Source organism: Eretmochelys imbricata, chromosome 8 (assembly GCF_965152235.1).
Source record: "Eretmochelys imbricata isolate rEreImb1 chromosome 8, rEreImb1.hap1, whole genome shotgun sequence".
Lineage (NCBI taxonomy): Eukaryota > Metazoa > Chordata > Testudines > Cheloniidae > Eretmochelys > Eretmochelys imbricata.
In genome coordinates this window covers 15,021,167-15,038,769 of record NC_135579.1, presented here as the reverse complement: position 1 = coordinate 15,038,769, position 17,603 = coordinate 15,021,167, and the positions used below count along the sequence as shown (strand labels likewise).

General features: G+C 40.7%; 1 protein-coding gene across 1 annotated transcript in view; it reads right to left on the bottom strand.

The window, feature by feature from the left end:
• PDLIM4 (PDZ and LIM domain 4) overlaps window positions 1–17,603 on the bottom strand; it is a 96,466-nt gene that overhangs the window by 36,543 nt on the left and 42,320 nt on the right. Inside the window, exon 3 of the mRNA XM_077824943.1 lies at window positions 15,117–15,201. Within this exon, the coding sequence (XP_077681069.1) occupies window positions 15,117–15,201 (85 nt within the window). The remainder of the gene's footprint in view (window positions 1–15,116; window positions 15,202–17,603) is intronic.

Here is a 17,603-nt window from a genome sequence, read left to right as displayed (position 1 = left end):
CCTGCTTCGGAATTCTACATGAGACAAACAGCTGTCAAATGCTTGAAGCAGAGAAGAACTGTTTAAAGAGGAGCCTTGTCCTGTGGATGGAGCACTGGCCTGGGTCTCTGGAGGGGTGAGACTCTGTGCTGTGTCTTGAAGAGACTTTGCAGGCACAGGGGGTGTGGGGTAGCTACAGTGGCCATATCTGCTGGAGAGAATGCCGGTGTAACTTAGACAGCCCTGGCGTGCTGTATAAATTGCAGCAGCCTTCCCAGGTTGCAACAATGTCCAGAATCTCAACGGCATTGACTGTAGCAGCCCCGCCTCTCCCAACCTTTCCCCCCAGCATGTCCCCTATGTTTGCAAGCCGGTCCATAGGAGGCAGACTTGTGGCTCCCTTTCATAATACCTGAGCTGGGAGAATCCTGTCCAGCTCAAAATGGCATTTATGGAGCCCCTTTATCCAACATAAGGGGCACAGAGTGTGTGTGGGGGAATCTCGCCTTGGGCTCTGTTCCAGGCTCACCATTAACCCACTGTCTGACTGTGGGGGGTCAAAACTCATGAGACTTTTAAAATAGCACATTTTGTATTTTTGTTTGCAGATTGCCTTGTCAGCCTGTAGGATTTGTGTTTGAAAGTTTCTCTTTACATAGAAGTCCCAAACCACTCAGAGTTGCTGCAATTTAACTCTCCAAAGACGGAAATGGTTTTGTTTACTTATGTTGAGGGGGTGAAAATCCCCACAAGAAACAAAAACTGAAGAAGAAAATTACTTAGATGCGAGAAACGTTTCAAATTATATACATGCTCCTGAGCACCACACAGCCAGGAGTTTAAAATCTCACCGCCTCTCCTCAATCATTCAGGAGGAAAAAATGCCCCAAATTAAAGTAAGCTGTATTTGATCCAAACACTAGAAAGTAAAGAGCAGACAAGAAGACAGGTGATCCCACAGAGCTTGCACACAAAATCAGGGTACATAAAACTTCAGGTTACATAAAAAGAGCTGTTCCACCCAGAAGGTTCGACATAACAAAGAGTTGCTCTAGACTTTTATAAGACCTGAGACAGCCCTGCACTCCTGTGTCTTGCTCTATTATTCCATCTTGGTATCTCATTCCCCCAACCCTCCACCCCAAATCCCTGGCCTCTAATAATATAATTTCCAAAACAATAAAAAATACCCTGCCCTCATTTACGAGTATACAAACTGAAATGGTTTGGCTACAAACATCCAAACATACGTTTCAACCCCCATCATCTACAAAACATTGTCACATGAGCTAAAAAGCCAGATGTAATAACTAGGTTCGCCGCTTCTAATAAGGGTATAAAGAGAATGAGTTAAAGACCTCAATGGAAGGCTTGATTTGGGATCTGGGATTTCCCTGTATTTGGCTGGTATAGACTCAGTTACTACAGACATTTCTCAGTGACTGTCAGTTTGTACATATTAAATCTATAAAGTTCTCTGTGCATGTTTGTATAAGAGACAATTCTATGTTTTAAAATTTGTTTTCAGAAGGATGGGCTTGGAAAGAAGATATAACCTGAATACAGAAGCCAAGCGAAGCTATGCATGATCTTGCGTGGGTTTCCCCAAAGGAATGTCATACCACTAGACTGTTTACATGCACGTTGATTTTTACACCTTTGTCCAGTGATGGGACCAGACCCTAAGCTGGTATAAACTGACATTACTACATTGATTCAATGCAGTTACACCAGTTTACACAAGTTAAGGATCTGGCCGTATAATCTCTCCACTTCCTCACAGTTACATTTTTATTGATATCTTTTCCTCTCTGGTGAGCACGTGTTCTGTGAAGGTAAAAGCAGCAGCACTAAATTCAGCTGAAGTCTGCTATTTCTCCCAGGCCAGAGCAAGGCGGGTAGCTTGTAATTTGACCGTCTCGACTCTATTTTCAGTGCCTTTCATTCTTATCTAAAAGGATCGTCTTATGTACTCTTCACAGTGGGTGAGTTCTGGCTCCCTATCATGGGATTTCAGCAATTATTTCATTAAAAAGGTCAAAATTACAAACACAAAATAAAGTGAGTTTTCCAGTGGAGCAGGTCAGTGCCTGCTGGTAACCGGGGGCCTGATCTCCACCTTTGAAATCAGAGGAGGTTTTGCCATTTACTTCAATGGACATAAGGTCAGGCCTGAGAGGCTCAATCCATCCTGGGGCCAGGCTCTGGCACCTCCCACCTGCTTCATCCAAAGAGGAGCATACACAATCAGCCCCTTAGTAGAGGCCAGAGAACTTGTTTCACTTGAAAGCTCAAGATGGACTTGAATTGTGATGCCACAGCTTTATCCTTTAAGCCACCTGGCTCTCTAACTGTCTCTCAGAAATCCATGGCGATGGAATACGTTACCCATGCAAGACAAGAATGATTAAAATGTGTTTCCACTTATCTTGCCAGCCTAAGTGCTGGGGTCAGGATTTTCAATGCCAACAATACACGGATGTGTATACCGAACAGCCAAAGGAGGGGAGATTTTTGTACTAACGCTGTGTCAGTTTTATTAACGCTTTTAACCAAACAAGTTAACTAGTTAAAGACGTGGATTACACACGCTCTTTTCCTTCTGCTAAAGTGGAACATATAGAATACACTTACTCCTTTTCTTTACTTTTTTTGACATGCTGCCAACATTTGTCTTGCATCACTTCTAATAAACCAAGCATCTTCAAATGCGTTCCCTGCCCTGCTCTTGGTTCTTTGTTTAGACAAATCTCTCTCGCGTTTGCAGTGAAAGAACATTTGGAGCCTAATGTAAGAACAGCCACTGTGCTGTGGTTAAACAATGAGCTCTGTGTTAACACTGGGCTGTAGCTACTATATCTTCTAGTGTTCAAATTTTTAAGACAATTCCAGGCCCCAGGTAATTTAATATGTAAACGGTACTCAAATTTACGAGGAGCCAAAGGAATTTTTCAGACAGAATGAAAACCATTTTCTTCTTTTTATTAAAAACATTATAAAAGGCACCGATTGCATTATATATGCTTGAGACTCAGAGTGAAAGTAACATAATAGTAACAGAAATACTGAGTATCATTACTTCACTCCCAAAGCTGAGGTAATTGTCAATTTTCACCTGTGAGAGAAAACAAAACAATCCTTACTGGAAAATAAAAGCCAATTAAATTTCAAGCACTTTTGTAATGAAGTACCTTGGGTAACAACGGTGGAGAATCCTCCTATATACTACAAAGAGTGTGATAGAATACAAAATACAAAAATATATGTCACTCAAATACAACCAAATACCTGATAGCCTTTGGTAATAACATAATTTTCTTTGGTAATAAGATAATTTCCACTGGAAGGATCCAATGTATGGAGCCAGATTCTTCGCTGCTGTAAATTGACCTGGCTCCATGACCACAATGGAGCTATGTAGATTTACACCAACTGAGGAACAGGAATAATTGCATTTTCTAACCCCACTGATAATCTGAACCTTAAAAAGGATTTAATCTCTGTACCAAAGTTTTCATTGAGCCTTATGTTCTCACTTTTCCAGTACTGAAGATAGAAGATTTCTCAATCCAGACAAGTAGACTTACGTTTGTGTGCAGGTTTCCAAACTCAGTTACTTACGCCAAGAGTTGCACATTCTGCAAGTGCTGTTCTGAGTGTTGTCTGATTATTCTTGCTAGGACTATGACATGCCAAGTCACACTGTGGACAAAAACAGTAGCCATCCACCCTTGTACTTTCTAAATCCATTGCTAAAAGAACATTTCGGCATATCCAGTTTTCATGTCATCAAGCTGGTAGAGCTTCCTGATCTCTTTTAAGCAGGATTGTGTTGTCTTGATTTTGACTTTTCATTGCCTATATTTTGATCTCTAGGTTTTAAGTTCTTAACAATGTTTTCCTCATGCTACTGGCATACCAAGATCACTATCTGACCAATATGGTCTCGTTTCCTTGTGCTCCCCCATCAGTTTGTGTGTATATATATGTTGTCTCTTGTCTTATACTTACTGTAGGCTCCCTAAGGGAGGGACTGTCTTTTCATTCTGTATTTGTAGAGCACCTAGCGCAATGGGGTTCTGGTCCATGACTGGAGCTCCTAGGCAGTACTTTGATAATAAATAAATAATTGTATTAAGTAAAGAACAGTGCCCGTGATCATTATCCCATGACTTCAAATTTACTCATCTTTAAACCTTTGCCATCTATCCTGCACTGTTTAACTTTTTACCAAAAAGAAAAGGAGTACTTGTGGCACCTTAGAGACTAACCAATGCTCAAATAAATTGGTTAGTCTCTAAGGTGCCACGAGTACTCCTTTTCTTTTTGCGAATACAGACTAACATGGCTGCTACTCTGAAACTTAACTTTTTACCAGTATCCACCATGCTCATAATAATTGTGCCATCACTTAATAAGCAAAGCAATTTCCAGCTAGTGAAATGAAAACAAAAGAAAAAGCCTAACTCATGAACAATTTGACACTTGGAGGGTGAAGTTACAGACCATTTAGTGGACACAGGGTTGGTTTTTTGTTTTTGTTTTTTTTTTTATTTTAATTCTCCTCTAATACTGGTCAAGGAAATTGCTTTCTTCTCAGGAAATATTATTGTATTATACCCTCTCCCCTTCCCTCTGCATACTAGTGGAGAAAAGGGTTTGAGAGCACAAGTATTAAAGCCAAGAATCTCATATTGTTGAGATATCCTCATATGCTTAAAATAGGGATGTAAACGGTTAAATGATTAACCAGTAAGCATTAGGCTTACCGTTAATCAGACCTTAACCCTTAACCCTGACAGCCAGGCGGTTGGAGGGACCCCCGCCCCTGCTGCCCCATGCCAGTCCTCCACAGTGACCTCAGTTAACGGTTAAATGATATAATTTTAATAGTTGAAAGGGTTAACTTTTTAAACCGATATTTACATCCCTCGATTAAAACTAAATTTCTTTGGGCATAGATGAATAGAAGTCCTCCCTCATCCTACAGGTGGGGGAAATTACATGAGAAATTACATTAAAAAAAATCACATGAAAATGATGGAGAAAATTGTTTCCTATTTTGAAATTGACCAGCCTACAGGTTATTTTTCAGTAGTGAAGAAAAAATGTGGCTTCTAGTCAAATAAATATCTCAGGCCTTCCTGTTAATTACAAGTCCTGGCAATACCTATGGCAAACAACCAGCTCAATCATCGCAGGAGAACATGTTCCCAGAAGACAGACAAGGAACTTCTATAACTATTCACGTTTTAGTCATCCAGAATGGTCCCACCTTATCCTCTTTCCAACTTATCGACTGGGGCACAGCTGTTGTTTTCCCCCTTCCAAGTACTCATTTCTGCTCTTAGTGTCAGAAGTCAGTACCAATCTGTTTCTTGCAAGAAGGTTGGAAGACCACATAAGAACATTTCTGATTACACTGAACTGTTATTCATATGTGATCATCTCTATAAGCGCTTTGTCTTTCACATATACATCTCAAGGTCATCACTTTTCTCATCTGGGAGTCTGGACAAATAAGCTAACCTTCTGTTGTATTAATAGACAAGCTTCTGTTGAAACAAAGGCTTCCAGATGATTCAACGTTACACAAGAAGCAGTTGACGATGCTCATTACACTTCACACAAATATTTTCCCTTTGGAGGAACCAGAAAATAGAACTGCATTTAGAATATTTACTTAACATATTGGTTGCTTGGTAACACAGAGAGATATGTTAGAACTGTAACAAATGACTACAGAGTGAAGACTACATTTGAAATGAATGACTAAGAAAAATGAAATGGAACCATCATTATGCCGCCCCATAGGTTTTAAGAACAGTAACAGAAACACTACGAAGCATAGAAAGTAAAATTTGCAAATGTGCTTTGCAGTTTTGAAAATGAACAAGGATTTGAAACAAAAAAATACTATGTCCCACCAGACACAATATTTAGGTTGCTAATCTAAAGTTTTCTCATCTGTTACCAATAAACTTTGCGGTAATTACACTAAAATACACTGTTATTTTAAACTAGACAGAGTCACTGTGATATATACAGTATATATCTGTCAAATGGTATTTTCCTTTTTCCAGTAGACCCACATTTTTACCATTAATATAGCCTATAATCACCTGTGATGGGAACAAAGAAAATTGGCAAATAAACTATTCAGATTACAGAAACTGACTGAGGAAAATACCTGATTGAAAAGCTTTAACTACAAATTTTTCCCTTTATTTCTTAAGTGCTTTTTTCTTAAGCACGAGGATTATTGAGAAATTCACATATTTAGGTCTTTCAACAGTTAACTAATAACTAACTGGGTGATATGGACCTCAAATCAATATAAACTGGTTATTGCAATAGGACTCTGTATCTTGCACACACTCCTCAAATGGAACTCCCACTGACGTCAACTTACCCACATACTCCTATTGAGCAATAATTTCCCCGCTGATTGAGCCAATTGTTTTCAATGGAACTACTCATGGAGTAAGGTGCTACTCATATGAGTACGGATTGTAGAACTGGGTTTTCAAATACTAGTAAAGGCTTACAGTATAGGGCCTGATCCAAAACCCACTGAAGTCAATGTGAATGTTTCCACTGACTTCAGTAGCCTTTGCTTCCAGCTAACAGTGTCTGAACACTTTACTAAGGGCGAGTCTACACTGGTTTCACACCCCTGAGCGAGAAAGCTGCAGCGCTGTAAAGTGCAGGTGTAGACAAGCCCTAAATAAAGAGACCATTCAGAAGCTTCCCTCCCCCCCGCATTAGGCTCTTTTTGTACTTTTAGGTTAATGGCCACATCAAAGGCAGTTTGCCGCATTACAATGTTACTCTAACAATTCCTTTGCTTTCAACTTGATTAACATTGTTATCGTTACAAAACCTTCACCAGTTTGAAAATCTACACCAGTTTGTATATAACCGCATTGCCCAATAAATTGGACATGCAACATAATGTCCTAAATAGTGATATCTGAACTTGAAATGCTGCATAAATACTTCCAATTCACAGTGGCCTTGAAGGCTTCTGTGTGTTTCTATGACTGAAGCAGTCCTCAGACAATAAGCTAGAGAGTTCCAATGTGATTGAGAATCTAATGTTGTGCCAGAGCATTATCTCACCCTTTGTTTTTCCCAAAGTGCAAAACAGATTTTCTCCCCTTTTGCCATACAATGCACTAAATTATCCTCGAGCTCTCATGTATCAAATGTTTGTTTTGTTTGGTAGCCTGCAGTAGCAATGAAGACTTTTTCTAAGCAGACACCATCCAAATCCTGCCTTTTCTATATAGCAAAGTCAGAAAATTCTGTCTGCCATTCTGGACAGAAGAAATTAAGCCTACAGTCAAGTGTAAACCAGTACACTGGGAGGATTGGGTTGATTTTTAAGTTTGCCTATATAATAAATGCTAATTTCTAGAAAAAGGAAAAAGATAGGGTTTACTGCTGCTATTTAATACCATGAGGTCAAAATTCATCCCTGATGTTACTTCACTGAAGTTAATATAGTGTCACATCAAGGATAAATTTGGCCCATGCTGCCAAAAGATCTATGAACTTGGAAAACTGGGTTTAAAAGATTAGCCCTTTAAAGTTGGAAAGGGACACCCTATTTGATAACTTACTGGTAAAAAGTCTAATGTTAGAAATTGACTAAAGTTTAGGATAGATCAAATCCTTTGAAAATTCATAGAAGCTACTGTGCATGTAGATTAAAATATTTTTCAAACTGCACCAATATTTTATAGTACAGTTATCCACTGCCTATACAATTACACTGCAGAAGAACTACAAGAATAACTTGATATAGCTCTGTTCACAGTACCTCTCATGACATTTCACATTACAGAAGCAAAATGATCAATAAAACCAGGAATGTTAATCATGTGAAACAGAAAAGTGTTGACTAAAGAAAAAGATTTTCCTTTGTGAAATAAACTGACTCATTGATTCAGCATTTCTATTACCCTCCTGTAAAAGCAGGTTGCAAAGCATTAGCACACATGATACAGATATCAGATGTCTAAGCCTCAAATATGTAGTCAGCTGCAGGTTTCAATTAGATTATCTACATAGATGCATATTTTCCTTCGCATCTAACAAATCTGGGACTAACCCAATCAGGTCTTCATCAGGCAAAACTCCACTGACTTCACATGGAAATAACTGACATAGGAGACTAATCTATTGATCCAGGCATTTCTAGTGAGCTTCGTTGCCATTGCAAAAGCATTTTAAAAAGTTTGCATAAGAGAAAAAGTTTCATAAAGAACTTTGAAGTCATAGGAAACAAGTGTAGCAAGAAGAGGAGAATCAGAGATGGCTGCTGTAATATTTTAAGCAGCCATCTCTAATGAAACACAAGTAGAATTAAACTCCCTTTTCCTGAGTGATCTAGAAGTCTAATTCCTAAATGGTTTAGTAGGTATTTAATAATGCTTATCCAAATCTGCCATTCAACTTTAAACCATCACAGCTCAGTTACAACTGTTTACTTTGTGAATATCATCCATTCCAGTACAAATTAACACTGAAAATCTGGCATAATTTTGTTAGCCCAGCACTGAACAGCAGACTCCTTTGTCTTGAGAAGCCAAAAGCCCATGTTCACACACAGAACAGTTACTATTTAATTTTAACACAAACATCCTCGGGCTCTCAATAACGAAGTTCTGTACTGCAGGGGAAAAAACTCTACGATGTGGCAGGTTAGAGCAGTAGGATATTCCTGGTGCTATCAGAGAACTGGAAAAAGGGCTAATGAAGAAGCTCGAAACTCACTTCTTAGTTTTACCATCCAATGCTCCCACACCAAGAAGATAAAATGAACATGAAATATACATTTAGGGACTCACTGTGGCTGGCCCTGTGCAGGGCAGGTACATAACAGGTGGGAGAGGGTGCAAGGAACAATGCAGAACATGGCTGTGGAATATACCCCCAAAGAGAAAAAGGTGAGGTGGGAATGCGGACTATAGCCTTGCCCCTTCCACATCAGCCTGAGGAGCTGTTACACTATGAGTCTTCAGGAAAAATCCTGGAGGAGTCAGGAGCCCCTCCTGGACACTCTTCACTGAAGTGTGGCTCCCTCAATCCACTGGAGCCAGGGTATCAGGGAGTAGGGTGGGGAAGGAGGCACTGGGAGCACAGAGGTATGGGTCCTTCACACAGATGGCTCTGGCTTCCACCTGGTCCCTCAAGGTCCACAAAGATCCCAGGGAACCCAGGGGTATTGTGAGCAGGTGCCAAGATCTGTTCTGTGAGGGTGAGGACAGTCATTCTGATGGAATGATTTGGGGAGAGGAACTCTACAGAGGCAGCCTCCTGGGGTTTTCTTCTGCCTTTCCTCCCTTCTAGTGGTTGTACTGAAAGATGGCGACCTGTCCCAATACCATCATAAATGACAGAGACATATTCAAGGGTTGTTTTAATCACTTCTCTAGGATGACAAAAGTACATAAAGCTGTAGAAATGAGCTAAATTACTAACAGAGTCCATGCCCCAAAGAGCTTAGTTTCAAGGCACGAGCTGATACAATACAAAACCGGACAAACACAGACTGAAGAGGAGCCTTACAACATGAACACTTCATAAAACAGGTGGGTCTTCAGATACACTCAGTTTCATGAAGACCAGTCCAATGCTGACATCCAGGAAAGAGCTGAAGAGTCAATCACTGATGCCAAGTTTGGTTGGTTTTTACTACATTTTTAGTGAACTCAATGTTGGTTAGATAGTCATGGAGACTTGCGTCTTGTATTGATCCAGGCATTTCTAATCAGCCCATCACCATGGTATCTAATTGCTTCTGCTTATCCACTGAACAGGAACAGCACAGGCTCCCCCTCCTGCTCCCCCCATTGTCCATGTATAAAAGACCAGGTCTTTGCCATATAGATTATATAGTCATTCATACCAAATCAGAGTGGTAGTATTTTACATGCACTTTGCAATGTCATAAGTGCAGGGTGACTGAAAGTCATGGCCACCATTTCTATGGACAAGTGCCTCCTTCAGCCTCAGTATCCATTCAGTCCTCAGCCTTTCTGATAAACCTGACATGAGTGATATCAGATAAGCTAGTACCAGTTCTAGTGGTGGTTTTAGAATGCAGACCTCTGTCAACTGGGAACTAGTTCACTATCTTATTTCCTGAGGAGCACCTAAGAGTTGTCAGAAGGCAATAACTTTTGGTCAATGTCATACTGAGCTGGATATGAAAGGCTCTGTGTTTCATTAGCCTCCTAATTCTCTGTTCCAGTTTCTGCTATTATGCACAGTTCCACTGCCAAATGAATTTTTGCTGCAGTCATACTAGCGACCAGCCATCTGAACTTACTGTCAGTTAGTAAGAATGGGAGTTTGACCTCACAGTCTGAGACATGAGTTTCCAATCTTCATCATGCCACTAAGCTGTCAATTTTGGCAGCATGTGAGTGGTCAAGAAAATAAACATCCCATTCTTTTATTAGCACCATATGGCTGTATTTTGACTAGAGAGTCAACGCTAAAGAAACTAAGCTCAGTGGAATTTTCAGAAACTAATCTCTTTCCTCCATGGTAGCTCACTGGCATTCCCTGCTTTCATTGTCTGCTAGAGAGTCAAACAGCAGTTACAAGTACAGTTACATTAAAAAGGGGGTGAATAGAACAGAGAGTGACGCTGCAGAACAAACCAAGAGATTCAAGTTTTAAATAAATAAATAGTGAAGGCTTCTTTCAGCTATAGAAAAGTAATACTTCAAATAACACTACTACTAGAATTTGAATAGCATAAGCACTGCATGATTGTTATGTCTTCAGGGTCGGTCCCATCTCTTTACTATATATTTGTACACTATCTAGCATGATTCATGAGAGTTTAAGGAAAATAAGGACTATCCAGTGAACCTGACCTCCTGCATATAACAGGCCATTAAATTTCAACCAGTTACCCCTGTACTGAGCCCAATAACTTGTGTCTGACCACAGCACATCTTCCTGAAAAGCATCCAGTCTTGATTGTAAGACAACAATGGGGTTGGGGCCTTCTGGGAGTTACCACAACACAAATAATATGGGCCTGAGGTTTGGATTTGGCGCTGAACTTTCCCCAAGTTTGAGGATGTTTTTTCTTGGTACGCCATAGAGATGGAGCCAGCCACTCAATTCAGATCCAGATAGGCTCATCATTAAAATCGGGATCTGAGGTTATAATTTGAACCCTTCTTTGCAAACACTCTCTCTCTCTCAGGCCTCTCTATTCCATAAAGAACATAGAACCTTCACCACTGCATTCCATCTTTGCCCATCTCCTGCTGCAGTCTTCGCTTCCTCCCCTGGCATTTTGATAGCTTTCAATTCTGCTTCTATTGTGCATCTCCATGTTATCCTATGGGTTCCATTCCAACACTTGTCTTGTTATATTATTCTGGTATTGCCTCCATGCATGTCTAACCATCTCCATTTTTATTCTGTAACTCCTTGTCCTACTGGTTTCTGATTGGTCTTCTCCCAGAGTTCTTTTTGATTTTTTTCGGGCCATCTGATATTGAGGATTTGTCTAAGGCAGCTGTTTATGAAAACAGGTTAGATAGTAAGGTCATAAAAAGTCTTCAAGTTTCAGCTCCATATAGAAAAACTGACTCAGCAATGGTGTTAAATATTTCAAAGTTTAGTTGGGAGGGCAAGATTTCTGGTTCTCCAGATCAGCTTTAGAATTACAAAGGGATGTCTGACTTTTGCTGTTCCGGCTTTAATGTCTTCTTCTGTTCCACCTGTCATACTTACAATGCTGCCAAGATATCTGCAATATCAGATATCATATATGCCAGTCCCAGAACGTATTACTGGTGTTTCTTGTTGCGTGTTGAATCTCATGGTTTTAGTTTTATCTGTGTTCTCAGTGTTTGTAAACACTAATTATTATTTGTCAAAGGTATGTTTTAGTGGGATATTAGGAAAAGTTCCTAATGATGATATCCATCAGGCTGCAGAATCAATGCTCAATGGCTTGAGATAACTGCAACCAGACTACACAAAGGACTAGCAAATAGACTGTAGGCAACAGTCCTTCATTGACAAGTTGATCCAGTGAGCCATTTCAAATTCCGAGTTCTACAATTCTGACAGCATTAGTTTCCCAGTGACTACCTATCACATTAAAGGTTCTGGGATAAGTCCCCAAAGCTGTCAAATCGAGGAGTCCTGGTTATATCAGGGACCATCTCCCTCTCTCTTTGTGACCAGGAACTTCCTTGCCAATGGAGCTATTGTGAAACTATGAAATTATCAACTACAAGAGCGAGACTCATGAGAGATGTCTCATTGGTTGGCCCACCGTTTTTGAACTCCCTCCTGCAAGGGATTAGAATGAGGCTGAATCTTACCGCCTTCTAAACAAAGTGACCTTGGCATAATAATAAACAAACACACACTTCTTTGCATGTCACCGTGCAAAGGGGAGAAATCAGGCAGACAGCCTGCTTTTATCATTTTGGTTATGTTTAAACATCATGGGGCAGGTGCATTATAAACACTGTGGTAGATAAAAAGTCCTTACAGTAAATTCCTTTTTTTTCTTTTTAATTTTCATTTTATTCTTTAAACTCTTCTTTGTCCGGCAATCGTTAAAACAGTGAACAGTCAAAGACTTCCAAGGTATCTAAAAGCTAACAGAGTAAAACCCTGGAGGAAGGAAATACATGTGCTCCACATTACTGGAAAGCACAAACCCCCAAGATCTTTTCAAGAATAGTCCTCAACCTATTTTTGTGATTCATGAGCTGGCTTGCATGAAGATCTATTTATTCTTGGGTTTAAAGGCAGATTGCTTTTTCTAAGGTGCACATGAGGTTACTCATTTTGAAGCTAACTATTACTTTACAATGGGTCTTTTCTGTTTGCACTTCAATAAAGACCCTTCACTAAAGGGTTTGGTTTAACATTACACAGGGATAGCCTTCTGGCACACGGGCCCCTTCCCCAGTGAACATCAAAGTACTCCTGCAATCAATATAATCCCAGCTCCGGCGGGAACTGGGGGCCTCCTGCAGCTGTAGTGTCCATAGGTATCCATGGCCATTCCTGACATGCTAGCAGTAGAACAGTACATCATAGGGAGTTTGAAGATTAAGACAACCACTTGCATCCTCTAAGGGCTCAGTTCTAATTACTATCATTATCAGTGGTAGTGTAGTGCCTAGAAATCCCAGTTATGGACCAAAACCCCACTCTGCCAGGCACTGTACAAACACAGGAGAAAAGACATAGCCTGCCCCACCTGACAGTGAGGGAGTGCATGCCTACATTTCTTGGCACATAAGAAGTTAGTGCAGTTCTGAGATGGTAGGCTCTTTGGGATAGGAACAGTGTCCATCAACACATTTGTACAGTCCCTACCACAATGAGTCCCTGATACTACACAGAATCCCTGGGTGGTACTAAGCGTGTCCAGAGATTATGGTGATAAGGTCAGATATTAATTCTGTGGGCCAGCTAAAGCATAAGAAATGGCCTACTGTCGTGAAAAAGGGGAGAATTTAGTCCAAGGACATGTTGGAAAGGGAGGGTCAGAGTGAGAAGTCATCTGCCTTCAACAGATATTTCTACATGTTACTCTGCTGTAAATGTGTATGTACTTTCTACTCTAGAGATTTCTTGTTTAGACATATTTGGGGTACATTTTGGTTCAGAAAAACATGGTTCTATAATAGATTAAAAGCCCCACTAACTATATTTTATGTAACTTTGTCTTCTTTTTTAAAAAGTACCATATGTAATGTACATTAATAGGAAGATCAAATCCCATCTGCTTTAAACCGCAGAAATGTTGTATCTGGCAGTCAAAATGCAGAACATTTGTTCTTAATTTAACACTGTATGCAAAGTTTTGGTCACATCAAAGTCTGTCCAAAATATCGGTCAGAATATATTGCCCTAATTGATTAATTAAGCCAGCAAAGACAGAATACAAAGCCAAAGTGTATAGATCACCTTGTGTCTTCAATAACTATAGAATAAATGGTGTCAATGTGAGACAACTTCCATGGTAGAAACCTACACACTGTTTCTTTAAAGCTAGCCAACATTTTCTGAAAATTCTATTCGAGTCTCTTGTTAGCTGAGTTCACCATTTGTTGACCTTTCTGCTGTCAATCTTAATGCCACTTCCTCAATCTTCCCTGAAGAAAAGTCTGCTGTTTCTCATGTTTTTATGATAACTGTTCCCCACATCTTTTTAATTCTGACATCCATCTTGGGCTGGATTTCATATGGGGCCAGGCACAGTTAAGGGAGAATTCATGATCAGATGCTTGCAGCTGGTACTGATAATGTGTTGCCAGAGATATGCCAGTGGCACGGACACATGGTGCTGGTCTCTGGATTCTTTATAAATGTTGAAGAAAGGTAAAATATCTTAAAGAAATTTCTAAAACAAAATTGTTGCAGCAATCACCTTAACAGAGTAACAGCATGAATCAGCATGAGTATGGCAAGTAGAAAATGTTCATGGGCGAGTGTGCCATCAGCTTCAGCAGAACATAGCAGTCTACCTTGTTGCAGCAAAGATAACCTTCCAAATGGGAACCTAATGTGAACCCACACAGTGTTGTTTTCCTAAGTCTGCAGGCAGACAACTCCAGTGCCTCTACTGCTACTGCTCAGGATAGTAGGTCCTTCACACTGATCTTTAGTTGTGGGTTTTGTTCCCTAGCTATTAGGTATCTTGGTGTAAGCGGATGTGGGTGCTTGGATGTGTGGGTGGGTGGGCAGACCAGGAGGGGAAGAAGGAGACTGATGGGAAGTTAGACTACAGAAATGTAGTGCTGGGGGGCAAATTCTGGAGCAGAAGAAGAAGAAGAGACTGAAAATTAAGGAGACGAGACAAAATACAAAAGAGAAAAAGGGAAACAGAGGAAAGAAAAAGAGGACAAAGACACTGACGCAGGAAAAGATGCACCACAGTCTATGATACAACAGAACAGAAAACAAAGTGGAGACAAGAAGATATGAAATAAGTTAGAAAAACATGTTATATAGAAGGCTGGCTGACAATAAAATATGTTACTATTAAATGGCAAGGGGCATTCTTTGGGGACATGAGAGCATCAGTGTTTTTCACCAGGCTAGTAGATAGCTAATTATTGCTCCCATACCTGTGACTCTGACTCTGTGTTGATCCGGTAAGCTTGTGCTTTTCCATCTTCTAGAATATTAGGAGACCAAGTCTTGCCTTCAGCCCTGCAACAGGGAATTAAACAAGAAAATTAAACAAAGAAGTTTAATAAAGAAATGTTTTCACGGGAGGTAATCGAATGCTATTCTGAAGCACAGCAGAGTTTACATCACTCAGCAAGAGGTTTGTACCATTTGCTGCCTAAGTTACTCTTGATCCTTTCCATACCATGTGCCTGATAAAGATGACCTAATGCTGCAGTTTCTGTGCACAAATGTATCTTCAGCCATGCAAAGCGAGAGTGCTGGACCAGGCAAATGTCACCGTTCAAAGATTTTCCAGGGGCCTGAATGCTTTTTCCACGGAGGTGTCCCAATGTACTGTACGGATTAGCTCACTGACACATTTCTGTTCAGTTCAATGTACTGAGCACGTCGGACCTGCTTTCTGCGTCTGCTGCATTTGTTGGAAAAGCCCCTTGTTTGTCTCTCTACAGCAGGGTCTAGTATATGTATTCATATGTTTCACTGGCATTTCTGAAGCCAAAGAGGGCCTCTTAAGGGGGCTGAAAATTTTCAAAGGCACCCCAGAAACTGAAATGGCACGAGAAGATCAGGGACAGGATTTTCAGAAGTGCCATTTTCAAAAGAGAGGAAGGAAGGAATCCTTTGACTTTCAGTGATATTTAAGAGCCTAAGTAACTATGTCACTTTTGAAAGTGGGACTTAGCAGCTTTTGAAAATCTTGGCCCTGGTCTTCTCATGCCATTTCAATTTCTCAAGACTAAACACTAGGATCTCCTATGTGATTCAGTTTTTTTTTTTAAAAAGGACATTGTATCTACTAAGGTATTTACATGACATGCCCCACCCCCGAATCACTGACATGTCTAAGTGCCTCCCGAATATTTATCCTCTCAACACTCCTGAGGTAGGATATTATCATCCCCATTTTGCAGATGGGGAACTGAGGCTTGGGGAGATCCAGTGATTTGCCAACATCACAGAGGAAGTCTATGACAAAACTAGGAACTGAACCTTGATACAAGGCTAATGGCTTAACTACAAGGCCATTCTTCCTCACTGCTGAACCTGTCGATCCAAAGGAACCTACAGTTGCTGTTTCTAACATGTAGTTCAGAGCATTGTAGACTATTCGTTAATAAGACGATCAGATCAATATAGCTATTGTGAACACATAATGCTAGAAAAACATTATTTCAATTAAAAAAAACTGCATTACTGTGCGAGTGCTGCAGTTTGTCAATAACTAACATAATAGCAATCTTTTACACTTATATCGCACCTTTCCTCCAAGAATACCAAAACGTGCTAACAGCTAGACAAGCTGAGGCCCATCAAAGTCATAGGGACAGTTTCTCAGAGCTTTCTATTCCCTCAGTCCTGGGGTCACTGAGAGCTTGACAAGAGCTTACACCGGCTGGGAACACCACCCCTCCTTCAGGGGCCATTACACAGCTGGGGATCATCAGAGCACAAAGCTGGAGTGGGGGCCAAGCAAAAGCAATTTTATTTTTCCCCGCGGGTGCTCCACCTCGAGGCCCCAGCCCACTCTGCTCCTTCCCCACAAGGCCCCATTCTCGCTCCACCTCTTCCCGCCACTGCACCGCTCCTCCCCGAGGCCCCACTTTTGCGCCGCCTCTTCCCACCCCTCCACCAAGACCTCCCACCTGCCCGCTGCTCACCACCCTCCCCCAAGCGCCTCCCCTTAGCTGCCAAACAGCTGATCAGTGGCACCCAAAACAGCTGTGGCTAGTGGGTGCTGAGCACCCACTAATTTTTTCTCTAGGTGCTTCAACTCCGGAGCACTCATGGAGTTGGTGCCTATGGGGCCAAGTACCTGGTCTGCAAAAGTTTCTGAACTTAGCTCTTTCTGAGGGAATTTCCTTGGGAAAGATCCAAAGATTTCATTTTGCCCCCATCATTTTAACTTGAAGAAATCTGTTGCCTGTGTCTGCCTGTGCCTGTCTGTCTGTCTGTCTCTCTCTCATCTTCATCATGTGCTTTATTCATGCAACACAGAACTTTCTGTTTAACCTCAGGAGCCATGTGCAGATAATTTTTGGAAAACGTGACAAGTTTGTTTAATCTAATATGTGTTGCTTATTTGCTGCAGCCAAGAATCCCTTCGCTGGACTCTGCCCCCATTTGCCACACACCACAGCTGAATTTAATTTAATTATTTGAAGCATCTCAGTTTAGAAAACAAGAAATGTATGGTTTTATCCCAGGAATCTTTGACTTGAATTCTTCCTGTCTTTTTCTAGAACATCAACATCTGCAAAATAAGGGCCTGATCCAAAGCTCAGTGAAGTCAATGCAAAGACTCCCATGGACTTCAACAGACTTCAAACATGCCCAAAAGCTCCATGCTTTTATTTTTTCACATTGTTTGCTGCCTCTGAGTCTAGTTTTTGCAACACAGGGACACTCGTTATTTTTCATAG